The sequence below is a fragment of the Anopheles arabiensis genome, chromosome 2, assembly GCF_016920715.1.
Source record: "Anopheles arabiensis isolate DONGOLA chromosome 2, AaraD3, whole genome shotgun sequence".
In the NCBI taxonomy this organism is placed as follows: domain Eukaryota; kingdom Metazoa; phylum Arthropoda; class Insecta; order Diptera; family Culicidae; genus Anopheles; species Anopheles arabiensis.
Window position 1 is genome coordinate 51,765,903 of NC_053517.1, and position 24,514 is coordinate 51,790,416.

Here is a 24,514-nt window from a genome sequence, read left to right on the forward strand (position 1 = left end):
AATACCAAATAAATATAAAATAACGCACAATGTATTACTTTTATCGAACATTGTTTTATTTATTGCTAAATTCTATCTCAGTATTTATCGCATTCCAGTTGCGTCTTGTTTCGCATTTCATGCGCCAAATGAAATAATTATCAACAGTTCATTCTCGTGCCTTCGTTTCTTAACGCTTCGAACGGCTTGATTGCTAATTAAACTATTATTAACTCTAACATCCACACACACACACACACACACATACTTCGTTTTGCAACTGATTTTCTCTTTGTTTGGCACGATTTGCTAAGGATTGCTATAAAGGTTTACCACGCCCAGTCCCGTGATCGCATGATCGGGCTTTCACTCCTCCCTCCCCCCCCCCCATCACTACCCCTTCGCTTACATTCATATCCGTTCAAGTTGGGTGTGGGCTGGGCAGGAATACTTTCAAATAAATATCAATAACAATCAGCTGTTGTAATACACACAAACGGTGCGTGGCCTTTGATGTGCCATAATTGTCATTAAGCTCTCAGTGGGATTTTAGTGTTAAAATTGCTACCATTCCGTCTGCCACCAATACGTTGGGGATAATTCGTTACAAACGAAAGGGGATGTAATTGCAAATGGGGTTTGCCTAGGGCTGGATAGCTGTGTCGTAAAATTTGTGAGTGATGCATCTACACATCCTAAATGTGGCTTTTAAAAGGTGTCTCGTTCTCTACAGTCCATCTCTCTATCGCAGGTTTTATGTGTCGTGGTTTACGTTCTACAGTCGAACAAGTCTCCGCCCCCGCAAGTGTTGGTGTTCTTGCTCCGTAAAAGGATGTCTAATAAAATGAGCTACCATTACCATGCACTATTACCGGGGGTGGTTCGGGATGTGGCATGTCCGTGATTGTGGTGGTTTTTGTTTTTTTTTCAACTATAATTGCTAGTGCATACTGTCCGCACAGCACTTTACACTCAGTTCTTCCGGGATATATCGCTTTTTTGTAACATTAAGGTACACTTCTGTCCTTTCGGGCTTCCTCATTCGTTTGTAACAACAACTACTACTGTGTTTGTTTGTGATTGGATTGTTCGTGTTCGGTCAATTCCCTATCGGTTGGCTAATACATCCTTAAACATCGTGTTAGCTACAGTTCTACGTTGATATCGGTGAGTCCCAGCATCAGTAGTTTCTTGTTTTGAATTACTTTCCTCTCCATTTTCCCTCTAAATGTAGTGTTCAATTCCGAGCGTTTTACATCATCGAGTGTGTTTAGTGTTGCTGTCCTACTAAGTCCTACTAATGCACTGGCCAAAGAACAATCTTAGGACGTTTGTAAATTGGTTTTGTTTCATTGTGTGTGTGTGTTTTTTTAATTATTGTAATCTTATCCTTCTTACTTTCTCTTAAACACGCAAAACAATGTCTATCGTCATCCACTGTATACACCACCGTACACTATTCGAACGGCACTACCGTACTACGTGCTGATCTACTGTTACACTACTAACCGGACAGTTCTCAACCACTATATGTGTATATGTGTATATAGGGTGTGAACGTCCACCCGGAAAATCATAATATCAAATGCACAACGCTAGGTTACAACAGTGGATACGGTAGTAACAAATACTCCCTATCCTTTCCTTCCAAGCGGTGCCTTCCCTTTCCGGAGTGGCCCCTTAACATACGGTATCTCTCTGTGTGTGTGTTTTCCCCCCTTTTACAGGCCATTAAAAATAAAAACCTAACATTCGTTCTAATCAAAATGCACCACTCTCTATTCCTAACAGCTTAATCTGCCCTATAATAAGCCTCACTAGTTACCCTCCCTCCAGCCTCCAGCTTTCGGTGGTGGAAATATTGTCACGGTCTGTCAACAATGTACATGCTAATAAACTATCTGCCTCTAGTTCAACCTTCACCGCGGCACGAAACAATCTGCTAAGCAATCTGCTTTGCGAGAGCTTTGCTCATTGTTGTGGAACAAAACCGAAAAACACACCCACCAAGAACAACTGTTAACTAACAACGAGCTTAGACTAATAGAGAGGCGCAAACAAACGCAATGACGACCACTGCAAGCCGATAACTTAATTGACTTATCTGTTAGTTCTAGTGCTACGGGCACGATCATGCACGGGTCGCATGCTGACTCAGCTGCGCTTGTGGAAGGATAATGTACAACATGGCAAAAATCATTGCAAAATCATCTTATGAAAGCTTTGACGACGATATGCGCAACGATTTGTACGTTCTTTTAAACTCTCCGACCCGGTCATGCCTTTTATTCTCCTTCCGTGGTAGAGAATTTAAGATAAATTATATTTGCGAGTATTTAACACTCCTAGTCAATGTTAAACACTATCACGTTACTTCTTTTTGCTAAAATTCCATACTTTCCCCTAATTTAGTGTGCAACAATCGCGTGGTTTTTTACAATGTTTTTTGTCCACTGCATTTTTTGTTTGTTTCTAATACTTATGTTCCTACCAAAGATTGCTCCTTTCATTATCACTAGAACTTTATCCGTGTTTGAACACGTTTTGTCTCAGTTCTCTGTCTCACACACACATACACAACTACTAGCTACTCTACCGATGGGATACACGGTTTGGATCCAAGAGATGATGCGCAGGGATTGAGCTCCTTCGCTCCGCGCCTACCATATATCGCAATTCTTCTGGTAACTTAACTTAGTGGTCGAATGACACTGAAAGACATCGGATGCACTGCCACCCTGCGATATGAGCCAGGCCAGTCTGAAAAGAAAGGAGTAAGGAGTAAGGTCACGATTAGGTGGTGTGTCAATTGACGTGATCGTTTCCGTCGTTTGCCGTCTTACATTTCATCAAAATCACTCGAATTCACATCGATCCCAATGTAGTCAGATTCGGCACACAGCTGCTGGGCGGAGATGAGGAAAAAGATCTGTGGCGGCGTCAAGCTCAGCCCGAGCAACCGGTTCATGCCCTTGATCGGCCCGGATAGGGAGAGGAGTGTGTGGTACGCGATCTGCAGTCCGCCAGAATGAATCAGCAGCTCCATGCGGCTCGTGTTCGAGAAGACGCTGACGGCGCCCGGGACGCACTGCATGATCTTTGTCTCGAACGCTTTCGTGATCGAGCGCAGGATCTCTTTGGCGAGGGTCGTGCCGAGGGAGGCATAGTGCAGGTACGGTGGAAGCACTGGGTTAAAGTACGGCACCAGGATCACCGACAGCGGTACGACGATCGAGTGTGACAGCGTGTCGTAGAATACTTTCGATATTTGCGGGTAAGCGTATCTGCAATGTGGAAATGTAGGAAGGATAATAATTGTCGAGGATGCGCAGCACGAAGGACACTATTGCAACAAATTGTGAGAATAAATTCAACCTTTATCGTGTCAAAGTCAATGGCCAAAGCATTGCTTCAATAGGTTATCAATTTAGAATGACAAAGTGAAATGTAACTAAGCGTTTGTATCCTGTTGTTAGACTGAGTAGACTCAATGCGGGTTTCATTTGGGAAGCCCATGATAAATAGTATATTATTTCTGAAGAATCTTTTGTTTAATGCTGGAGCTATGCTGCAGTATTGAGTGGTGGTTGTTTCGGCACTGTGTCAAAAAATTCAGCTTTGATGGCTAATCTTTTCCATACAAATCAACACAAAAAATACAACAACTCGTTGTCGACTTACAGTGATAACATACAGTGGCAGTATCCTAAAGTCGGACATCTCATTTTGACTATGCATGGTACCCGATACACCAGTGATGGGAAAAATGAAGTTTTGGTCGAAATTGATTCTGGTTTGGTTCCAAATTCTTCTGGAATCCGTGTAGGTCCAGAATCAGTTTCCGAAATCAATTCCAGAATCGGCTCTGGAGTCGGAGTTGGTTTCGGCATCTTCATGTGAATAGCAATAGGCATATGAGTCCTATGCAGCCACGATTGTATCGATAGCCACAAATAAGCCAAATGTACTTGTAAACGATCCATTCTCACGTAGATTCCCGAACTGATTCCGCGTCTGGAACTTCTGACTGCAATTTTAGAATAAAAATCGGATTCCGAGCTACCATTACTAATTCTTATTTTGTGACTTTCTGAACAATTAATTAAACCACACCTTCACGTATCGATTAGGATACCTTTTGACAATGGTGGTGCAACATATTGATGGTAGTTAGTAATGTTTGGTACTAATGTTCTAAAAATAGGTTATTTATTTCACACATCTAGGCTATTTGACTCAAACTATTGACTAATTACTAAGATTAACCAATTTAGACATCAAATTTAGTTTATTTTTGAAAGCTACATGGCTATTTCGTTAATTAATCGGGACTATCAGACTTTTAGAGGACCTCATATATTTTACACTTTTCAGATATTTGAGTGTTGTATTCTGAGGACATTTGATTATAAACACAGTGACCTAATTTTCGGCAGGAGTATTTCGAAAAGAGTATTCTTGCACAACAGTGCGAAGACAATGTTCCAGTAAGTGATCAATGGTCAAATTGTCCAGAAAGCCACAATGCCGAAAGATAGGTGAAAAGATAAGATGTCCGATTTTAGGCTGTTTTTCTTGTAGGCATAACGTTCTACGGGGTCGTGACGTCCTTGTCTGTACTATGTAAACGGTTAAACTAGTCATTGATCCATTGCTACGGTGAAACCTCCAGCTTCTTCACTTTCAATTTCAATTTCGTTTGAGTTGAGGAAATTAACACCACAGTGGAATTTTCCCACCACATACTTCATTAGCTAGACATGGAAACGACACGATTAAGGAGAATAAACTACGCCCAATACAAATCCTTCCATTCCCCTACTTACGCCGTTTGGGAAGAGTCCACGGTAAAGTTTACCGCCTTCGTGCGATTGTTGTTGATTTCGTAGATTTTAAGCACATTTTCGAACCAATTGTCCGAGCTGATTTCGAGCTGCAAGCAAAAAGGCGCATTTAAAAGCTAGCCCAAACGGCTTCTCCAACACACACACACACACACACACACACACAGTTTGTACTCACCTCATCCAGCACGGAAGCAATCTCCGTCCGATTGAACAGCGTTGGCCAAACCTTCGCTTGTACCTTCAGCTGAGACAGGCGCACCAGTGCAGCGCCACGTAGCGATGGAGCCCGCTTCAGATGTTGCTTCATGTTCTCGAACATCTCTTCCGTCTACGAGAGAGCCAAACAGGGAAGAAAAGAAAAAAAATCAAATCCCAGGGGAAGGAAAAATTAGTCCTCCAATCCTCCCGACAACATAACCCGACTGGGATGGGGAAAACGCGCCTCCATTGAGCGGTAAATCAAATCACTGGCAGAAATGGCAGAAAATCACAAAATTACACCGGCTAAATTTATGGATAATCTGGGATGAACTGGCCAAAGAAGTGGGCGGACCCAGGGAGGGAGGAAATTGGGAGTTGTTGCGTCGCAAACATGCCCGTTTCACGTGCTCGTAAATTAACCTTTAAACGCATGTTACATAGCGGATGAGTAATGATGTTATCGTTTTGTTGCCAGGCGAGCATGCATAAATCATGTCGTGAGGGATGTTTTGGTGTACTTTTTTTGTTTTGTTTTTGCTGTTATTTCTGACCAGCGTATCAGTGTTCTATTTACTGTGTATCGTGACACTGGCATGAATTTGGCGGAAATATGTTGATATGTCTTGCGTGAAATTCCGCATCCCGTGTGTAGGACGCACTATCGAGATTGGATTGAGGGGCTTGAATTTGCTTATCGCAATCACATTTGTTTTCACAACATTTCCTAGTCAAATTACCATAAAGCATAGCTCTATCAACTAGTGTTGGAAAAATGTTTTTGTCGGAATCGATTCCAGGCAGTAGGTTCGGAATCAGTTTCCGGAATCAATTCCGGAATCAGCTCCGGAATCGACTCCGAAATTGGTTGCGGAATTGCCTCTAGAATCGGAATCGGCTCTAGAATTGATTCCGGAATCGGAATCGGTGCCGGTATCAAAACCGGATTCGGAATCAATTCCGGAATCGATATCGGCTCTCGAATCGGAGTTGGCTCCTAAATTATAATCGGAATCAGTTTCGGCATCGCCATAAAAATAGGCGTTTGGGTCCAATCATACTACGTACTGATAACTGCAAAAAATCAAAAATTACTTGTAACAGATCCATTCTCATCGAGATTCCTGGACTGATTTTGCTTCTAAAACTTCTTTTTTCAATTCAAGAACAAGTTAACATTCTGGAGCTAATTCTAATTCAGGAGTCAATTATGATTCCATTATCGGGGCAAATTGCGATTCCCTGGTCAATTCCGATTCCGGAGCCGATTCCGGAGCCAATTCCGGAATTGAGCTCCCACTACTACTATTAACTCCACAAGTTGCGCTCAAAAGCATCAGACAGGCAGTCAGATATGAGGAACATTTTATGTGATGCCATCCTTTTACTTATGAAAAACATAAAATTGTGGATCATTGCTTTGATCACATTGAAAACAAAATCACACAAACATTATTGATCTGATTGATTTTGCTATGGGAAAAGAGCAATAGTACTACACGCTCCTGCTGTCCTTAAACCCCCTCAATTCCATCCATTATTCAATCCAGACAAAATTAGACCAATCATAATTTCGTGCATGAAGCTTATGGTCTCAGTCACGGTCAAACGCGGTCAAACGGTACCGTTCATGCTCACTTCGTTACATCCAATCGACCCCCGTAGCTCCCAAGGACGCAAGTCAACGAAACGCACGTCGGTGGTGTAGCTGCCCTTGAACTCACCCGCTGGATGGCGTGCCGTATGACCTCCTCGCTGTACTGAACCACAAACAGGGCCGAAGTGACCTCGGGCAGGGCCCAATTGGTAGCACGCGTGCAAACCAACGGCGACGGTCGGCCCGGGGGAAGTGTGTTGAGCGCGAACAGCATCAGCAGCGCGTTGTGGATGACCCGGTTCTGGTACTGGAGCAGCAGCTTCCGCAGCTGGCGCAGGTACTCGGGACTTCGAATTACGATCGGTCCCGTCCAGTTGCCCGGTACAAGCTCGGTCCAGATGAGCTAGAATGAGCGGTGCGTGAAGAAATGCCAAATGAAGTGGAACTGCTTCGAAGCAGTGGAGAGTTGCACCGTGAGTTGCAAACCACTCTGCTGGTAATACACTTACGAAAGGATGGGCGTTAGACAGGGCGGTCACGTTGTTAAGCACGTAGCTGCTGGTAAAGTCCTTCTGCACATAATTTCGACGGATCTTGGATCAGGGAAGGAGAGTAAAAAAGAAACAAAAAAATCATTCATTGCTGTTTAACGCGGTGCCATACGATGAAGTTGTTGATAAAATTGACAAAATTTAATAGTAGTGATAACTTCATAATTTAATGGTCGGTTTTGTAAAACAAACTGAGCTTTCATCGGCGCTGAAATTATTCCTATGTTGCTAATGCTTTCATATTGTACGGGTTGAATTATGAATTGTTTCCAGTTACAATTCCAATTAAAGAGTTTTTACAGTGTTCAAATCACGAATCAAATTCATCGTGACGTTTTTGCAGTTACTCTATGTGACTATGACGCACATTTCCTAATTTCGTACCCGTTATGTCAATCATGAGATACAAATAGATGTAATCTGATATCAGAAATTAAGGTCAAATCGGTACCATTGTGTGTTGCGAACGAATCATATTCCCGCTGTGTGGAAAACCGATGTTTGATAGAGCGTACGAAGGACAGAAGAGCGATGTTAATAATAAAAATAATCATGTACATCCTTAGCTCAGTATTCAAACTACACTTTCTGTTATTATGCTAGCTTACAAACGACTAGTTAAATCTATCATTAGACTATTTTAATGCAAAAATGCCAAAACAAAAAAAAAATAATCAACAGGATACCGAGCGTCAGCAGGACTAATTGACTTTCACGAGCCTACGCATACGTCACCAGTTTTATTCGATCCGATATGTGTATGCTTTTTATTACCTGGTTCAGTTCACGAATAAAGCTAAAAATAAGGTTCCGTTCCGACTGGCGCTGGTCGCTGCTCAACCCTAACGGTAGAAACGTATTGATTAGTTCGTCCAGCAGGTCCGGCACCTCCTCCACGTCATAGGGCGGCGCCCTTGGTCCATTCCATCGCACAGGGTTCTGCGTGTACAAATAATCGTTGGTCGACGATTGACCGTGAACGATGGACGCCGTCCGTTAGTTAGCTGGAGAAACTACAACAGTCAAGCGACGCTTTACGTACCTCGAGTATGTTTGGTGGCGTATTTGGTCCATCGATGATCAGCAGCGTCTGGGGTTTGCGACCGTAGCTGAGATCGTAGTAGATGCCGATCAATGGCAGCGGCCCAATTGCTTGGATCTTCGCTACCAACGGCGATATGCTTTGTGGTCCCACCGATCCGATGTGCAGATAGCCGCCGAGCTGATCCAACCGCCTCCGGATGCTAGTATCGTTCAGCTCCTGCCGCAGACAGCTACCGTACAGCCGGCCCAGCTTACGGAAAATCCCACTGGTTGTGTTAAGCGATAGCAGCTCTGTATGAGACGGTAAGTAAGCCACGTGACAAGAGATAAGACAACCCGTTCAACCTGCCAAATGCAAATCCCTCATGACTTACGCTGCATCTGCGCGTCGGCTAGCTCCTGTGCGCTTTTAACCGCCCGCAAACTGCTCTCCATCGTGGAGCAGCTGTAGTTCTTGAACTCCCGACACGGCTCCACATCCCAGTTCATGCGGGACGATATGCTAATGGCCGCCGCTCGGCAGATCGGATCCGCGCAGACCGGCGGCGGGGCCGGCGTTGGATGGCAGTCGTCCTCATCGGCCCCGAAGCAATCGCGCGGCAGCTGTGAGGGTGCGGCCGATATGAGGAACAGTATTGGCGAGGCGACGAGCAGCGACGTCACCAGGAGTGTGGCAGCCGTAATTGCCATTTTGTGAACGGCCGAGGAACTCCGGAGCCAAATGCACGGCGCACAGCATACCCATCCGACGGGGTTTTTGAGGGAAGCTATCCGAGAACCGGGCGGCACTGGGCCACTGGGTGCCGCCGCTGGACCATTGGGCCCTGCCGATCCTAGTCCGCTGGTGCCCGTCACAAGGGACGTGGTACCGGTGGTGGATGATTGAAGGCTGACCCGGCCACGGCCAAAATTTGTGGGAGGTTTTGGGCCACTGCTGCTGCTACTGCTGGCTGTCGGACCGCTGGTGGCGTTAGTCTAGGCAAAGGAGAAACAAAAAGACACACAGACAAAACTGAAGTCAATTACTGCACCAGAAGAATGAACTAGAGGCTAGGCATAGTGGCAATACTTTGCACATCCGAACCTAGGTGTAGTGTTTGGTTGTATCTAATTAGATTGTAAAATATGCATGTACGGTTTACTTAGGCAGGGGGAAGACAGTACGATTGCCAGTAGTGGCACAATGGGAATAAGACAAAAGGTGTTAAAATGTAAGTATTTGCCAGCACAGCACCCACGGGCAACAATAGTTCTTTGCGGAACCTTGACGTCAATGCTGTCGAAAGGTGTTAACGGTTTAAAAATACGATAGTAAATAGTAAAATGTCATACAGAGGCTTACTGAATTGGTGATAAAACTGCCCTGGATGATTTTGTACCCGTTTATTTAGGCCAATTTTTAGTATACATGGCCAACTTTCACACCAATTTAAAGATAAGCTTTCAAAGCATCGAAATGCTCTTCAAGTAGGGCAACTTACTCTTTATAAATTTCTTATAAATAGTTCTCACCTTTTCACTTATATTGAAAATATGTGTTTCGATAAAAAAATAGATACTACACAGAGGAACATTATGTGTTCGGAAGAAGACTCTACGGTACTCTTTTCCCGTCAAACATAGGCTTTGCCACGATTCATTGGTTGGTTCCCATAATTTTTTGGATGGGTTCCATATTTGTTTGGAACATTACAGGGTTCCATAAACCCTGTAAGGAAAAAAGGACAAAAATTTAATGGAAAGCCCAAATACCACAAAAATGAAATATGAAATATTGAAAAAAGTGTTATGTATGAGCTGTAGTTTGGCTTATAAATTTAATAGAAAATTTTATCTGTTTGGTTTTCTAAAGTAGGGGAAGGTAGGTAAAGACGGACACTGCGGGTAAGATGGACACTTCTCATAAATGCATGGAAAAGGTAATTTTCGAAAAAATCAACAATTCCGTATCCTAACTTAAAGTGAAACAACACATTTGAAAATATTTTTAGGTTAAATCCACGCAAAATAGGTTAAATTCACGAACAAAACAAATTTTCAACCGTGTGCACCCTTGTGGATCTAATTTTAATACTGCGGATCTTAAGCTCTACAATTTGTATTGTTTATATTTCCGGAAGTTTTATTTCATGAATGAGTTGTCGTGATCATTAAGGAAAAAACTGGCGAAAGGACGAGGATAAAAGCAATACAAAATATTGTTTTCTGGTGGTTTAAACATCCTGACACCAAAGAAGGAAAGACGAACACTTTGTTGTAGGGAAAGATGGACACCGAATTTATTGGTTTATTTGACTGCTGATATTAATTGGTGATGAACCTATTCCATCAAACAACTTTAATAAGGGTATTCTGAAGATATAAACCATCTAGCATCTACATAAGGTATTGAAATAAGCGAGAAATGAAACACCGGTCAAAATAGTAGCCATTCGTTATGCTATTACTCGCTCGACGCTTATGAGGCGCTTCACGAAATCCAATATCTTGTCACGAATTGGACAACTTAAAGCAATAAGAATATGAGGCATTGATACAACATTGTTCAGGAATAGATGAGAAATTCTATGGGATTACAAATATTAATTGTTGAATGGAAAATGGCTTTAATTATTAACAAGTCCCTCTAAAAATACAGCGGTCGTGGACTTTTCGCGGAGTAATTTCCTAAAAGGAAGTTCTAGACTGTTGTTCTGTAAGCTGGAGCAACGTCAGCTGTTAGTGCGCGATATTTCAATAATGCTTTAGATGTTGCATTCTACGACATGTTAGAAGCGGTGCTTACAACTAAATTCACGGATGAAAGAATCGTCGTTGAAATTCGCCACGAATTGGTTTATAAACGTACCAGGACGTGGAAAGCAATAGGATATGTTAAAATACTAAAAACCTCTTCCATTTCCAACGTTTTGTATAGGTGTTTATCTTACCCTTCATGGTGTCCATCTTTACCATATCAGGTGTCCGTCTTACCCGAACATTTCAAAACTGCACGAAAAAACCATGTTTTTTATTCATGAAAAAACGCAAAAATCTATGGAAACTTAAAAGTTTCAACACATTTTCTGATAAAACATGGGTGTAAGATAATGTATGCACATTTTCATGGTCGTTGCCCTTATATATATTATCCCTAGATTTTTACCATTTTCCTTAACGTGTCCGTCTTTACCTACCTTCCCCTATCTTCTTCTTTTTGGCACAACAACCGCTACCGGTCAAGGCCTGCCTGTACCCACTAGTGAAGTGGGCTTGGCTTTCAGTGATTTTTTGTTACAGTAGCAGAATAGTCAAGTCCTACGCATGGGGGCACGATCTATTCGGGACTTTAACCCATGACGGGCATGATGTTAAGTCATTCGAGTTGACGACTGTACCACCAGACCGGCTCACCTACCTTCCCCTATTTCGGCTTAAAAACTCAATTCTTTCAGAACTCATCAACTCAGGAATATATTGTAATTGGCATACAATCGATGAATTTCACCATGACTTTATAGTTTATCAGGATAGGACTATACAGGATAAGTGGTTTTGGTAGAGTGTAATAAAAGTTTTAAATTTTCAACAACTAACTCACAAGGCATTAGTGTTTGACCCAAAACGTCAGTATTTGACCAATAGAAATGATTTCATGTTCCGTCAGTAAACCACCGAGCCTAATTTGTAAAGATGTAAACAGCAATGTTGGGATGTTTTAATGTATCGGCCAAAGAGTTTAATGCCAGTGAATTTCATTCAGCAGAGCACAAACCCCAACCACATTTAACAATTCTATAATCAACATGCCTTCAACGGTCCGACGACTTTAAGACTCTTCAGGTGTGAAATAGATTTACTATTTTACTGTTCTTTATGTGTAAGAAACACAAAAGTGACAATCAAATATTCTTGAGAAGCATACTGTTAGTTGAATAGCTAGCAGAATGGGAAAAAGGCAAATGTTTATTCGAGAAATCAATTTCCTGGAATGCATCATACCTAGTGATAGAAAACTAGTGCTACCATTCTTGTCAACTACTGACAGCTGGCACATGGAAAGCTTTCACCTGCCTTCATCGACCCCTGTTTCATCCTCAGTAACTCAGTAACCATGGCATGTTTGGCAGCTGAATAATTTAATCGCATCTGCTCTAAAAGCTGCCACCTTCTACCCTGGGCATACAACACGTACACGCGTCCAAACGCAGCAATGCATATTAGGACACGTAGCTGATGGTATGTTGCAACATTTCTCTTCAAAAATTGAAACCCTTTCCAGGGCGTCGCTTTAGCTTCCTTTGCTTAACGTCACTTGTCCACTGCAAGAACAAATGACACAAACTGACAGGAGTTAGCTTTCCTGTCTCGAGCAGAGCAGTCGTATATTGGACGCTCCTGAACAGGAGCGCAAACACGGCAAGAGGGACCGGCGGTTTGTCGTTTCGCCATTTCGATTTGGCACAATTTCCATTTCTTATCAGACATCCAGAAGGTTCACTTCCACCAAAACGTGGATTGCACAAGCAACGACGCCGGAGCACGAACGGATCGATTCTTTTAACCTAATTTTGCACAATCATACTAGTAAGTGGCAGTTGAATATCTGGCCAGTGGCCGTTCGCATTCGTTTGCCATTCCCGGGCGCATGTTTGTGTCCGTTGTCAGAGCGCTCTCGGTCTCCCGGTCAGTTGATCGAGAATTTTTACTAGCATCTATACTTATTTCATATTTTATGTTATGCTTCTCATAACGACATTTCTGGCATTCGGGCGTTTGCTCCTGTGTCGAGCGATTGCATTAGAGCGTGGAGAAAATACAAATAAAATAAATGGGATATAAAGTTTTTTGTGTACCAAATTCATATTTCCCCAAGAAAGCAGATAAATTTAATTTCGAACCAAAAGTTTTTATGTTGGTAGCACTCATGTTGAACAAAAATGAATTTGATTGAAAAGCTGATACCAAAGGAAACATAACAGTTTCTTTTTCATTCTGAATCTTATATAATCTACACAATAATTATCTTTTTACCCCCCATGTTTCTCAGTTGTTTGTCTGCATAAAAATGTACAGTAGATTTGAGCATCGAGATAACTGATACTGATTTTTTTTATAAAACATTTTGAACAATGTTTTTAAGAACTGCTTAGAAGGATACTTTGTAGCAAATTTTATATTCGAATATTGAAAATTGATCGGTAATACGATTGTATGCACAATGGTATTTCATAAGGACGATACGTTAGTATATTTGATAGAAAAGCTGGCCACTAAAATATGTGCATATTTATTTTGAAGAAAATTTTATATTTCTTGACTAAAACATTAAGTTGTATGCATAAAATCATTGCAAATTTATTCCGATTGATTGTCCGAAACTAGATGTGTTACGAACATGCATTAAGAAACTAATATAATCTGATACTAATTTTACATGTTACCCATGGCTTGGTAATATGTAAAATTAGTAAGTCAATAATTTGCTAATAAAAAGCTCAAATAATATCAGTGCGTTATCGTCTAATTTTATTCAAGTTATTTTAATTTATTATAGATTCGTAACATACGGTGGTCTATTTAATTTAAGATGAAACAAATATTCAAGTTATGTATCATTAAACTTACTCATCAGCACGTATAAAATTTAACTTTCGGGTTTTAACCGGCCACCGGTCTGGTGGTACAGTCGTCAACTCGTACGACTTAACAACATGCCCGTCATAGGTTCAAGCCCAAATAGACCGTGCTCCCATACATAGGACTGACTATCTTTCTATGTGTAATCAGTAAGTCACTGAAAGCCAACCCTACTTAATGGCCTTGACCAAGCAAGTAGGCCTTGACCGACAACGGTTGTTGTACTAAAGAAGAAAAGGAGAATAACCATTGTTCAGATTTAATTTATTTAATATGCTCCTTTCATCTTATTTGACGTAATTTTGCAAATTTTTGTTTTATTAATGTTTATTTTCAAAATAAACTAATTCGAATATTATGAATAACTGCACTCTAGATGCTTCAATTACTGCACATATAAAAAATAGCTGATTTTTTCTCTCACAAACAAACAAACAGCAATCAAGTGATGAGGGTTTTTTAGTAGAATTATCACTAGGTTTACGGAACCCGTCAATTTGAAAGAATATAAAGTTTGAATTAAAATACAAAAAATGCCTTTTGTTTAATTTTTGATTTTTACTTTTCATAAATTTATCATAACATACGATGAGTTTGTAGCAAAGGTATTATTTTCTTAAGTTTCATAGATTTTCAGATTAGTGATGGGAAAATGTAGTTTTTTCGGAATCGATTCCGGCTAGCGTAGTTTTCTGGTATCGATTTCGGAAAGTAGGTCTGGAATCAGTTTCCGAAATCGATTTCGGAATCGACTCCGGGATTGGTTCCGGAATCAGCTCCAGAATTGATTCCGGAATCGAATCCGGAATCGGAATCGGTTCTGGAATCGATTCCGGAATCGATTCCGGAATCTAAATCGGCTCTCGAATCGGAATTGGCTCCTAAATTAAAATCGGTTTCTAAACGGAGTCAGTTTCGGCATCCCCATAGAAATAGGCGTTTGGGTCCAATCATACTACGTATAACCGCAAAAAATCAAAATTTACTTGTAAAAGATGTATTCTTATGGAGATTCTCGGACTGATTTCGCTCCGGAGGCAACTCTGGAATCGGTTCCGGAATTAACTACGGAATCGGCTCCAGAAACAACTACGAAATCGGCTCTGGAATCGACTCCGGAATCGAAATCGATTTCAGCATCGAAATCGGTCCCGAATTGACTTCCAACACGGAATCGGAATCGGGTAGGTCCGATTCCGAGCTCCCACTACTATTTTTTGGTTTTTTGAATGAATGAATGATGAAAGAGAACTATAAATCACTGAGTACCATAAAAAAAATCTTGATAAATGATTTAAATAAAGTAGCCTCAAACGGATTTGCCTATCGACTCATACATCGTATTTTTCTAAACTCCCGCAAACATCGGTTCATGTGTTCGGTGAAACAATAACGACTGTTACAGTAAATTAGCATTTTGCAGACAACCTTTTATGGAATTAATAATTTTAATAAAATAGGGGTTTTCATGATTTTAATCAATCTAAATACGTATTTTTATCCACCCGTCAAATTGACGTATATAAGAGATGTCCGTAATCTTAGTTGTTAGAAACTGCCGCTCTAACTCGGAAAAATTGAACAAAATTAATTTATTAGGTTGGCACTATAGGTGCACCAAAAAATTTGTTTACTTTTATTCTCCTTTATCGCTTAATCACTCTTGGATATTTTCTTGCTATTGCCCTGTTTACGTGGTTTACTTGCCTTTTATCTCTTTGCCGCACGCACAAAACATCGCCTTGGCTGCAGTCCGTTGGAACCTTATAACAGTTTCCAACACTAGTGTTAACATGCACAATTTCGTATTTAAAGTAGGTATAGTAAAAAACAATATTGGTACTATACTTAGGTTAAGTTAAAATAATCCATGAAACACTGAATAATATCTATAAAACAATTCTTACTTCTTTTTACTTCTTCACAGGGAAAATTACAAACTCGTAGCTCACAACTTTAGAAAAAACTATTGCCTCGAAAATATCAGAACTTCGTCGAAATCATAAGCCAAATTTTAGGTTTTTCCGCTTTGTAATTATATTTAATGCTTTAAAAAGTATATCTACATGCTAAACGTTGTTCCTTTTCGTTGTGAATACATCCCTTTAATTTCTTGGATGATATTCAATTCATCATTGCTATATGTATATGAAAGAAACAAAGAAAAACGAACAAATGTGTTGTACGTTGCCATGTTTATATGTTTGCTAGTGTTCTCCAATAAAGATAAAGTATCATTGCAAGTATAAAGTACTTTTGGCTAGAATCTGCATCGTTGCACACGTACAAATCACCAGTTTCAATGATTTCCGCTGCTACCCCATGCCCGTTGCGCAATAGCCGTTAGGAAAAGTTTGTCCATTTATTGCATACTGCAACGGGGCAACGGGGCACTGACACCGGTGCAAACATAACAAAGCGGTAACAAAGTAGACGAAGGATAATTGCATTTTCGCTCCACGCGTGTACGTCTACTTGTGTGCGCGTGTTTCGATTGCTTCGGTTTTATGGGCCTGAACTGTGCTGAACCGGTTGTTTGTCCGCCCGGCGGGCACGTTTCACATTGACGAATGATCGGGTAATGATGAGTGATGAATGATTTACGACAATTGGGCAGCGATTATGCTGACCCGCAACGTGGAATGTCCCCTTTATGATGGCTAAGAGGATGGCAATGAGGCAAGGAAATTAATCGAATATTTGTGATGACCATGGCAGACGTAAGCTGGATTAAGCGTCAAATCAAATGGTTTTCCATGCTTGAGTTGGGTGAGTGGGTCGGAGCGGTTCAGCAAGCTGTTGTGTAGTGGCGACTGATGCAGATGAACATGATTTTATGTTTATTTTACTATTTGCTCTCATTCTGTCAAATGGAATTATCTGCTTAGATATCTACTGGAGCTGCTGTTGTTGATGATCACTTGTTATACACAGTATTGTCGAGTCATGCCTCGTTCATAAATAATATCACAAAGAACATGTCTCCTATAATGCAACATCATCATTTGCATATCGTTCTGTTAAGACAAATATTAAAGATAGGCTTTACTAGAAATGCAGTAAAACAACAGGGGGAGTAAGTAAGTGAAGCTTAAATTTCTAAAAAATCCTATTGGATTTTACTTCCTATTGCTAAAATACACATAAATGAATAAATAAATGAATAATACATTATTGAACACTATTGTTACTCATGTTTACATATTTGGCCTGTTGTCCAATTAATCTTTTCATTTCGCTAATGAAATGCGATTCCTTACATTGCCATTAATATGTCACTGTTGGCCTTTGAAATTATGTTCTCAGCCACACGATAAACACACATTCCAACCAGTCGGTGAAGGTTTCGATGGTATTGTACTTTCAATTGCCTTTCAGTAGCTTGACTTTCTCTATCGAGCGTTTACATGGAATATCCAATACACACACACACAAACCAGCTAAGCTTCGACTAACGACCTTCCTTCCCTTCTGGCCGCAAGTAAACAACACTAAAGCCAGACCAGCTTAAACTATGCTAAACTATTCCGTTTGTTTGGTAAGCAAATAGTGGCACCACGCCGTCGTGAAATCCGGGGTAATGAGGAAAGTTGGACAATATCAGGATGAATAGATTTCCGAACCGATATCCATAAACCTTCACACCCCATTCGGGTACAGTTCAACTCCGTTGGTGGTGGGGTGGTTTGAAAAGTTCGCCAATCATCGGATCGGCTCAAACAAGCAAAGAAATGTGCCACAAACTTCTAAAGAACTGGCCCGCGTGCGAGTGTGTGTGTGTGTGTGTGTGTGTGTGTGTGTATGGGGAGAAGAAGTTATTTGGACTTTGTTTGCACTGGCGTTTCATTTCTTTTCTTCAGAGGACAATAAATTATTTTCTTACTCACATTCGATCAATATTTCCGCTGGCAAAATTACACCACACAAAGGCAAGGGCGGACACTTGAACGGACGAGAACCGACACAATGGAGCATTGTGTCTCCGTACCTGAACGGGAACAACAGTTTCATCTCGCTGGAGTGTTGGGCATACCCGTCCCATCACGACACACATTCATCACACATACGCACCCATCTGCACCCACACACACACATTCATAAAGAATCGAAAGTAAAGACATAAGAGGGTGTGCTCTGCTACGTGGGTTTCTTCTGTTGCTGATGCTGCAGGATGGCGCTTCCAGGGTGGAAAAGTTTCTCCCCCCCTCTCGGTTCGGTTGTCAACAACTTTTGAGAGCAAGGCCTCTCCGACGCAAGGGTCGGATATCCGATAATACAAAATGACTTCGAATGACTCGGCGTGTCGTACAATGGGGAGGCGTTCGAGCGGGGATACCAGGAAGAGGGGCAAAGAACATTGTTAAACATGTCGAGTTGCAGCACATCACATTTACAAGCTAACGGGTTTTGTTCGAATAGCACAGGGACATGCTTGGAATCGCAATTAAAACTTATGCCATCACACGCACAGAGTTTTGCTTGTTCTTTTTTATTTCTGCTACTAAAACACAGAGTGTGTGCGTGTGCTTTTGTGTGTGTGTGTGTGTGCTTTTCTCTCCCGCGCACTGTGTCACAATTTGTTTGTGTCCGCTATAATTAAAGGGCTTTCAGGAGTGCTAAGTGCTATAAGTGGATAATCTACGAAACAATCTTATTATCCCCTATTCAATTACCAATTCAATCAGTGCTGGAACCGGACCGGGCTGAGAGCTGCTGGTACAACTTGCTGCTCTCCGCAGCAGCCCAACGGCCCACTGGCCAAGAGAGTTGCCCGCAACGCACCACCAATAAACCAATCCCATTCGCACAAGCGGTTTGCTGCTAACAAAGCACTTTTCGTGGCGCTCGGGGCTTGCACATGTTTCCATTTGGCAAAATTCCATGCCCTAAGGGCAGGGCCAGCCACTTCCCGAGACTTACTCGTTACTTATTTAATGTTGTGCAATCATAAATTACGTGCGTTCTGCTTCCGGTCGCCGGGTGAAGACAATGACAACGGGACGAACCCCTCTTCATATGGTGAATGCTGAAGGATCGCATTTTTGCTTATTTTTCTTTATACTCTCATTTCGTTGCACTCTGTATTTTGTATCGCTTGCTTCGCACAACAACCGAAAGGCTCCAATCACGGTGCGACAGCCAGCGTCGTGTACAACCATTGCGGTACAGTGCGCACGTACGGTACGAGCGGACAGTAAACCACCAGGCTGCTCCATTTCCCGGTGTGCCAACAAAAGCTTTAACGTGAAATCCTTCCATTTCATCCAACACACGTGTTTGGCAAACACGGTGCTTCGCTGCTCGGGGAGGAACACAGTTTTAAGACGTCCAAAGGGTGAATTTAGCACACCACTCTGTGGAAGGGTTTTCTGTGTGGCAGTATCTATTTGCCACTTCACTTCACTCCCCAAGAGCGAACAACGGGGCCAGCCAGCAGCTTGAACCACCACCACCCATTTGCCGATCGATCGAGCCGGCTCGAAGGTGTAAATTACTTAAAAGCAGGCACACAAAATAAAACCTGCCAGCCGTTAATAAAACAGTGGCAGTGTGTTTGGGCTAAAGCAGTGGAACGGCTTGCCGCAGGACAACCTGAAGGGGATGGGCAGCAAAGCAAAAAAAAAAAAAACAAGCCAAAAAGTCGCCACACTCTGTCGACAGCTGTTCACAATGAGCCTAAACCACAGCCTCGGTGTGGTTAGATGAAATGAGGAAAATAAAGAACGATCAAGTGTGTAGTCCCATTATCAAGACAGCTTTTTCCGTACGACGAAACCTAGGGTCGTAGAAAAAAAGACAAAGTTTATCGAAGTTTTTTGTTGGTTTTGTTGCTTGGGCTCCCTATTTATAAGGCAATGGGCCTACAAAGTGCCAATTAAAACGATAAATAGGGGGGAAAAGTATTGTTACACTGCACATAATTACCGGCAGAAAATGTTTGATGGTGAAACTTGTTTTTGCAATACGATCGTCCAGTGTGGGCCCCAATCGTTTATTTACATTTTTAATTTATTCCACCTTGACAGAGGAACTTTTTTAATGATTTTAGAAGAAAAAACGGTACGATAAAATGTGTTCCTTCCGGGGGTCACTGCTAACAAACAGCACTAACTAATATAACACAATGTGGAAGAAAACATTATGGTTTAGAAAGCCTACTAACGCGAGAGAGCGGCGGATAAAGACGATTACGAAACGGAACGGAATCCCAACAAGTCTGTTTTGTAACATTAACTACAACTACCGCCGCAAAAAGCTCCACCAGCCGTTCTAGGCCGTGGCAAACCTCTTTTTCCGTGCAATAAATCTACACAGTACCGCTCAATTAGACATTCTACTTCCTCGCTTTCGCTTGTTCCCCTTGCTGCTTTGTTTTTTTGTTTTTGCCCAACATTAGTTTCCGCTTCAGCAAATATTATAATAGCGTCGTGACTTCTGCTTGCTGCGTACCATACCACCAACAACTTCCCATTTCCCCATTCCGCGATGAGTGAGCACATTGCTTTCGAATTTTTCTACGGTCCATTAAGCGTGCCAGATGGAACCAATTTCCAATTGGACTAACGAAGGAAAAAAAATCACCGCCTGCTCCGTTTCGTATCAGATTCGGATCTTCGGAAAAAGCTTCGTAAAAAGATAATTGAAGCAACGTGGTACTGCGAGACGACTTCCGGAGCTGAATTTTATCGTCCGGAGCTTGCCGGGTGAGCAATCTATAAATTGTAATTTTAGCTCCAAAGTTTGGAGGGAGTGTGTGCCGAGGGTAGTGAGGGTAAGAGAGTAGATCGACTTTTATTCATTTATATTTTATGTGAAGTTTGTGTACCGGAATGCAATTCAAGGAATATAAAAAAGTAAAATATAAAACTTCACAAACTAAGAAAAAATAGAAAAAGCTTATTTTTTTGTTCAACCACTTCCCTGGAAACGTCGAGGAAATGTTATTTATCTGTCTTCTTTATACAAACAGCTTCTTGGCATAAATAATTCCTAAACGGTGGCCCTTCCATCTCATTTCAACGCTTCAGTGAGAGAGAGCTACACACACTTGTGGTGGTGGTGGAAAACAAATCACACACGACCCGATTACGTAACTGTTGGCCAGAGCTTCACTTTGCGCGCCACAGCGAAATCTGAACCGCAGCTCGAAGCGACCATCGTCAACCCTCCTATCAACAGCCCTATGAGAAAGTGATATAAGCTTTCGCGAAAAAGGATAAATTGTGTTTTTCTCCTCCCCCTCCCCTTCCTCCTTCTTTCCTTTGCTTCTATTACATCCGCTAACGCTGCTTTTTTGCTCCATTTTTTCTCGCCATAAATATCCAATATAAAAACCTCCTAAGCTTATGTGGTGAAGCGGAACGGATTGATTCCGTTTGATTGACACTGACATTAATGAGCGTCGCGTGTGTCACATCCCGTTTTGCGTCCACGGGGACGGCAGCGGCGACGACGACGACGACGACGTGTGCGTGAAAGAGGTAAAACCTCCAGTGGCGGCTGGTGAGCACTTTATTATGTAGCCAAACGGTTCCTTGCCGTGGGTCGAGTGCGGCACACTTACCTTTCGTTCGCTGCTACAAAGCTCGATCCCTTGCTCCAGCACCTGCACCTCGATGTCGTCCGTTCGCAGTGCCTGGAGGGGATGGTTGGCGTGCGGTGGCTGTAGATGGGGTGCTCGTCCAGCAACGGTGCCACGGGTAGTCATTGGTTCGCCGGTCATGTGCACAATCCACGGCGGAGAGAACAAGGGAAGGCGGGCGGACACCACGCGCTTTCGAACGGAAAGGCGGCAGAGAGGCAACTGAAGCTTCTAATAATAAAAATACGCGCACAAACACACGCACACAATACACACACAAACACAGCAGCGGGTCACAGACGACCTCCAAACGGCACGTTCAACGTACCGCCGAAAGACGCGAACGCTCTTCTTCACTCCAACGCAGGACACACCACACTGGCAGCGTTGTCCAGCAGCGTAAAGCGCGCCAGCCAGCCTATCCACTGGATGTACATTCACACAGTGGCACTACGCGTGGTAGTGGATCGACCAGCCGTAACCGTACAACCATCGCTACTGTCCGCGTTACTACTGCTTCTGCTGCTTCTGCTACAGACCATCGGACAGCGTCCAACACGCGCTGCCACCGACGACGACGACGACGACGAAAACGACGAACAAGGATACCACCGATGTGACGTCACCAAAGCCGTGAGTCGAATGCGACGTTAGCGACGTTCCAGCGAAGCACGTGGGTCGTAAACAAAAGCACATGGCACCCGAAGGTGACACACTACGATAGGGGCGCGCACGTGCAGGAACAAGGGAGCTCACCCTCTTACCAGTAGCGACGCTCCGTATACAACAACTTTCCACCACTCATCCGCGGTATGGTTGGCACTCACTGGTATGGTAACGCACTCACCGCCCGACCGATTTTCTCAACACACTCACACAAATAACAAAATCCGAAGCATGCTTCGATCCTGAGAAGCTTTTCGTGCTTCGTTTTATTGTTGTTGTTGCTGTTGTTGCTATTTATCCACCCACTCGATGGGAACTTTTACGACCAAAACATACGCGTCCACTAATGCATGCATGCATGTGTGTATGTGTGTATGTGTGTAAGCAGTATTTCGTTCAAACACTTCTATTTGTTTTCCACACGCGCGCGGTGCTGTTTTCGTGCGGTTCTATTTTCGGGGATGCCAAAATTGTTACTGCTTTGGGAATATCAATTTGCCTTTTGGGTGTACGATGGGACGCGTGGGGTGAAAACAACTGTCAGGTTATCGATGGGGGCCAGTTTCCCCCGTTAGTGGCGTTCGCGGAGTGTATGCATGAGCTGAATGTTTTATGCTTTATAACGCTTCCCCTAGCTCCCCCAGTGAGCATGTAAATTTATGCTCCCGTACTGGAATTCAATAGTTGTTTTTATGTGCTATTGGAGTCATTTATGTACAACTTTAGTTCATTTAGTTTTTTTTCTACAACAGCCACCATGCGTCTCCATCGATATTTTAAATCCACATAAAAAACATTAACTTTCCTGTTCGTTTTCGCTTCAATTTAACCATCCATCATGTTTCGGTGCTCCATTGAACGTAATTCAAGCGGCTATTCATTCGAACCGCGATTTCGACTTTCACCACAGCTCGACAATATTTCTCCACGCGAAGTGATGGCGAACAGATTTACACGCGTTATGCCCAAACTGTTCGCCCGCATCTATCGGGCCATCTGGTTTATTTCACGCTCTCGTCATCGGGAAACACATCTCACTCGTAGTCCCACTCGCCCCACAGTCGCACGAGGTCTCATGCGATGGAAACAAGAACACTCTGAACCCTCCCGGGGAAAACTAACATTTTCCAGCACTCGTACGCTTCCGCATGCCGTCCTATCATTCATCACAGGGATGACGATCCACTGGTGAAGACGACGACGTGCGAAAACATTACCCCATCAAGCACACACAGTGAAGCAACTGACCGGTTGTAAGCATGTTCAGAGTGTGTTAGTAGTATTAGTAGTAGTAGTAGTAATATGGACAGTACGAACCACACACAAAAAGGAACATTAAATGCTTTAAAATGTCAAAAAGCCCCCCTCACGTCCTCGACGGACTAACAATCTTAAATTACACACAAACGCACACTCACACACACAAACACATGAACGCGTTCGCCGACCACGCGAAGTTTCCATGTACTGGAAAACGCTCGAACAGAGGCACTCACTCATCAGGCCCGATCGTTTACACCTTCTCACCTATCGCTCGCCTACCGTGTCGTACCCCCCTCGACAGTACCCCAGTCCATCTCGGGAAGGAAAATCGCGGGCTACTCGGTTGCATGGAAACTGTTTGACAGGTTATTATGTCATCATGGAGCAAATTTCACAGCATCAACTAATGTTTTTAAACTCCCATTTTTCGATGCTTACTGCGATTACGCTGAAAAGGTTGTTGATGGATCGCAAATTGAAGCACGAGATAAAGGTCTAATTTGCAGCACATGTAAAACATTACTCCCCACCGGAATGGAAAATTGCTTTCCTTTCCTTTTACCGTGTGTGCTAGCTGTGTATGCTGTGTAACAAACCAACTTGTTGTGCGTTGTTCTTTCCTGTCTTTTCGGCACAACAATTCGCTAAACAAATACACCGTGTACTTTATGTGCTTCTGGGATTTCCCCCAAAGGGCAACATGCTCAGAAAACAAGCGAAACACCGAAAAACTTTTTGCTCACCACCGCCATAAGGGTCCACAGCTGCTTTCTACGAAGCAGCTCGCATCAGCCACTAGCTTAATTATAACTAAGCTGCAGCTCAACATCAACACGACCCTCGAGCACACTTTTGCTTCTTCACAAATGCACTTCCACCCGCTAGCCCTACCAGTCAATGGTGACCCTTGGCTGGGTGTTTCGTTCCTGCCAAACCGCTGTGCAGCAAAAACGGAACCAAAGCGAGCGCTCCGCAAACGGACGATCTGTGCACCACGCCACGATTACTACTGACGTGGATAACAAGTCGCTGCACAGTCTGACGCTAGGTAGGGTGGGAAAAATAACCCGGTGGCCAAAACCGCCAGTACCGCCCGACGGACGAACTACTCGGTGTGGTTTAGTGCGTCGGCGCCGAAACACACGGACACATTCCAGCCATTGTGCTG

General features: G+C 42.8%; 1 protein-coding gene across 3 annotated transcripts; it reads right to left on the bottom strand.

Annotated features, from left to right (window-relative positions):
• Window positions 1-34: 34 nt before the first annotated feature.
• On the bottom strand, window positions 35-24,354 carry LOC120895077 (neprilysin-3). 3 transcript variants are annotated; one of them, XM_040298093.1, is made up of 11 exons: window positions 24,238-24,354; window positions 21,400-22,532; window positions 8,591-9,191; window positions 8,215-8,507; window positions 7,947-8,111; window positions 7,131-7,214; window positions 6,749-7,024; window positions 5,002-5,154; window positions 4,806-4,912; window positions 2,823-3,263; window positions 35-2,739 (listed from the first exon to the last, which is right to left on the bottom strand). In XM_040298093.1, the coding sequence occupies exons 2-11, from the start codon at window positions 21,556-21,558 to the stop codon at window positions 2,640-2,642; spliced, it is 2,379 nt and encodes a 792-aa protein (XP_040154027.1). In that variant the 5' UTR covers window positions 21,559-22,532; window positions 24,238-24,354; the 3' UTR covers window positions 35-2,639. The 3 variants fall into 3 exon arrangements, with proteins under 3 accessions (XP_040154027.1, XP_040154028.1, XP_040154025.1); XM_040298094.1 differs by having other exon boundaries at window positions 21,400-22,582; window positions 24,238-24,350; XM_040298091.1 differs by having other exon boundaries at window positions 21,400-22,718; window positions 24,238-24,350.
• Between the last annotated feature and the right edge of the window lie 160 nt (window positions 24,355-24,514).

What these genes read in the sequence shown, in the direction of transcription:
- LOC120895077 (XM_040298093.1), bottom strand. Translation starts at nt 21,558, where the DNA reads ATGACCGGCGAACCAATGACTACCCGTGGCACCGTTGCTGGACGAGCA. An exon ending in TTTGTAGCAGCGAACGAAAG is followed by an intron (nt 9,192 to 21,399) that starts GTAAGTGTGCCG and finishes TCCTTTGCCTAG; the next exon opens with ACTAACGCCACCAGCGGTCC. An exon ending in TGTCTAACGCCCATCCTTTC is followed by an intron (nt 7,025 to 7,130) that starts GTAAGTGTATTA and finishes CGCTCATTCTAG; the next exon opens with CTCATCTGGACCGAGCTTGT.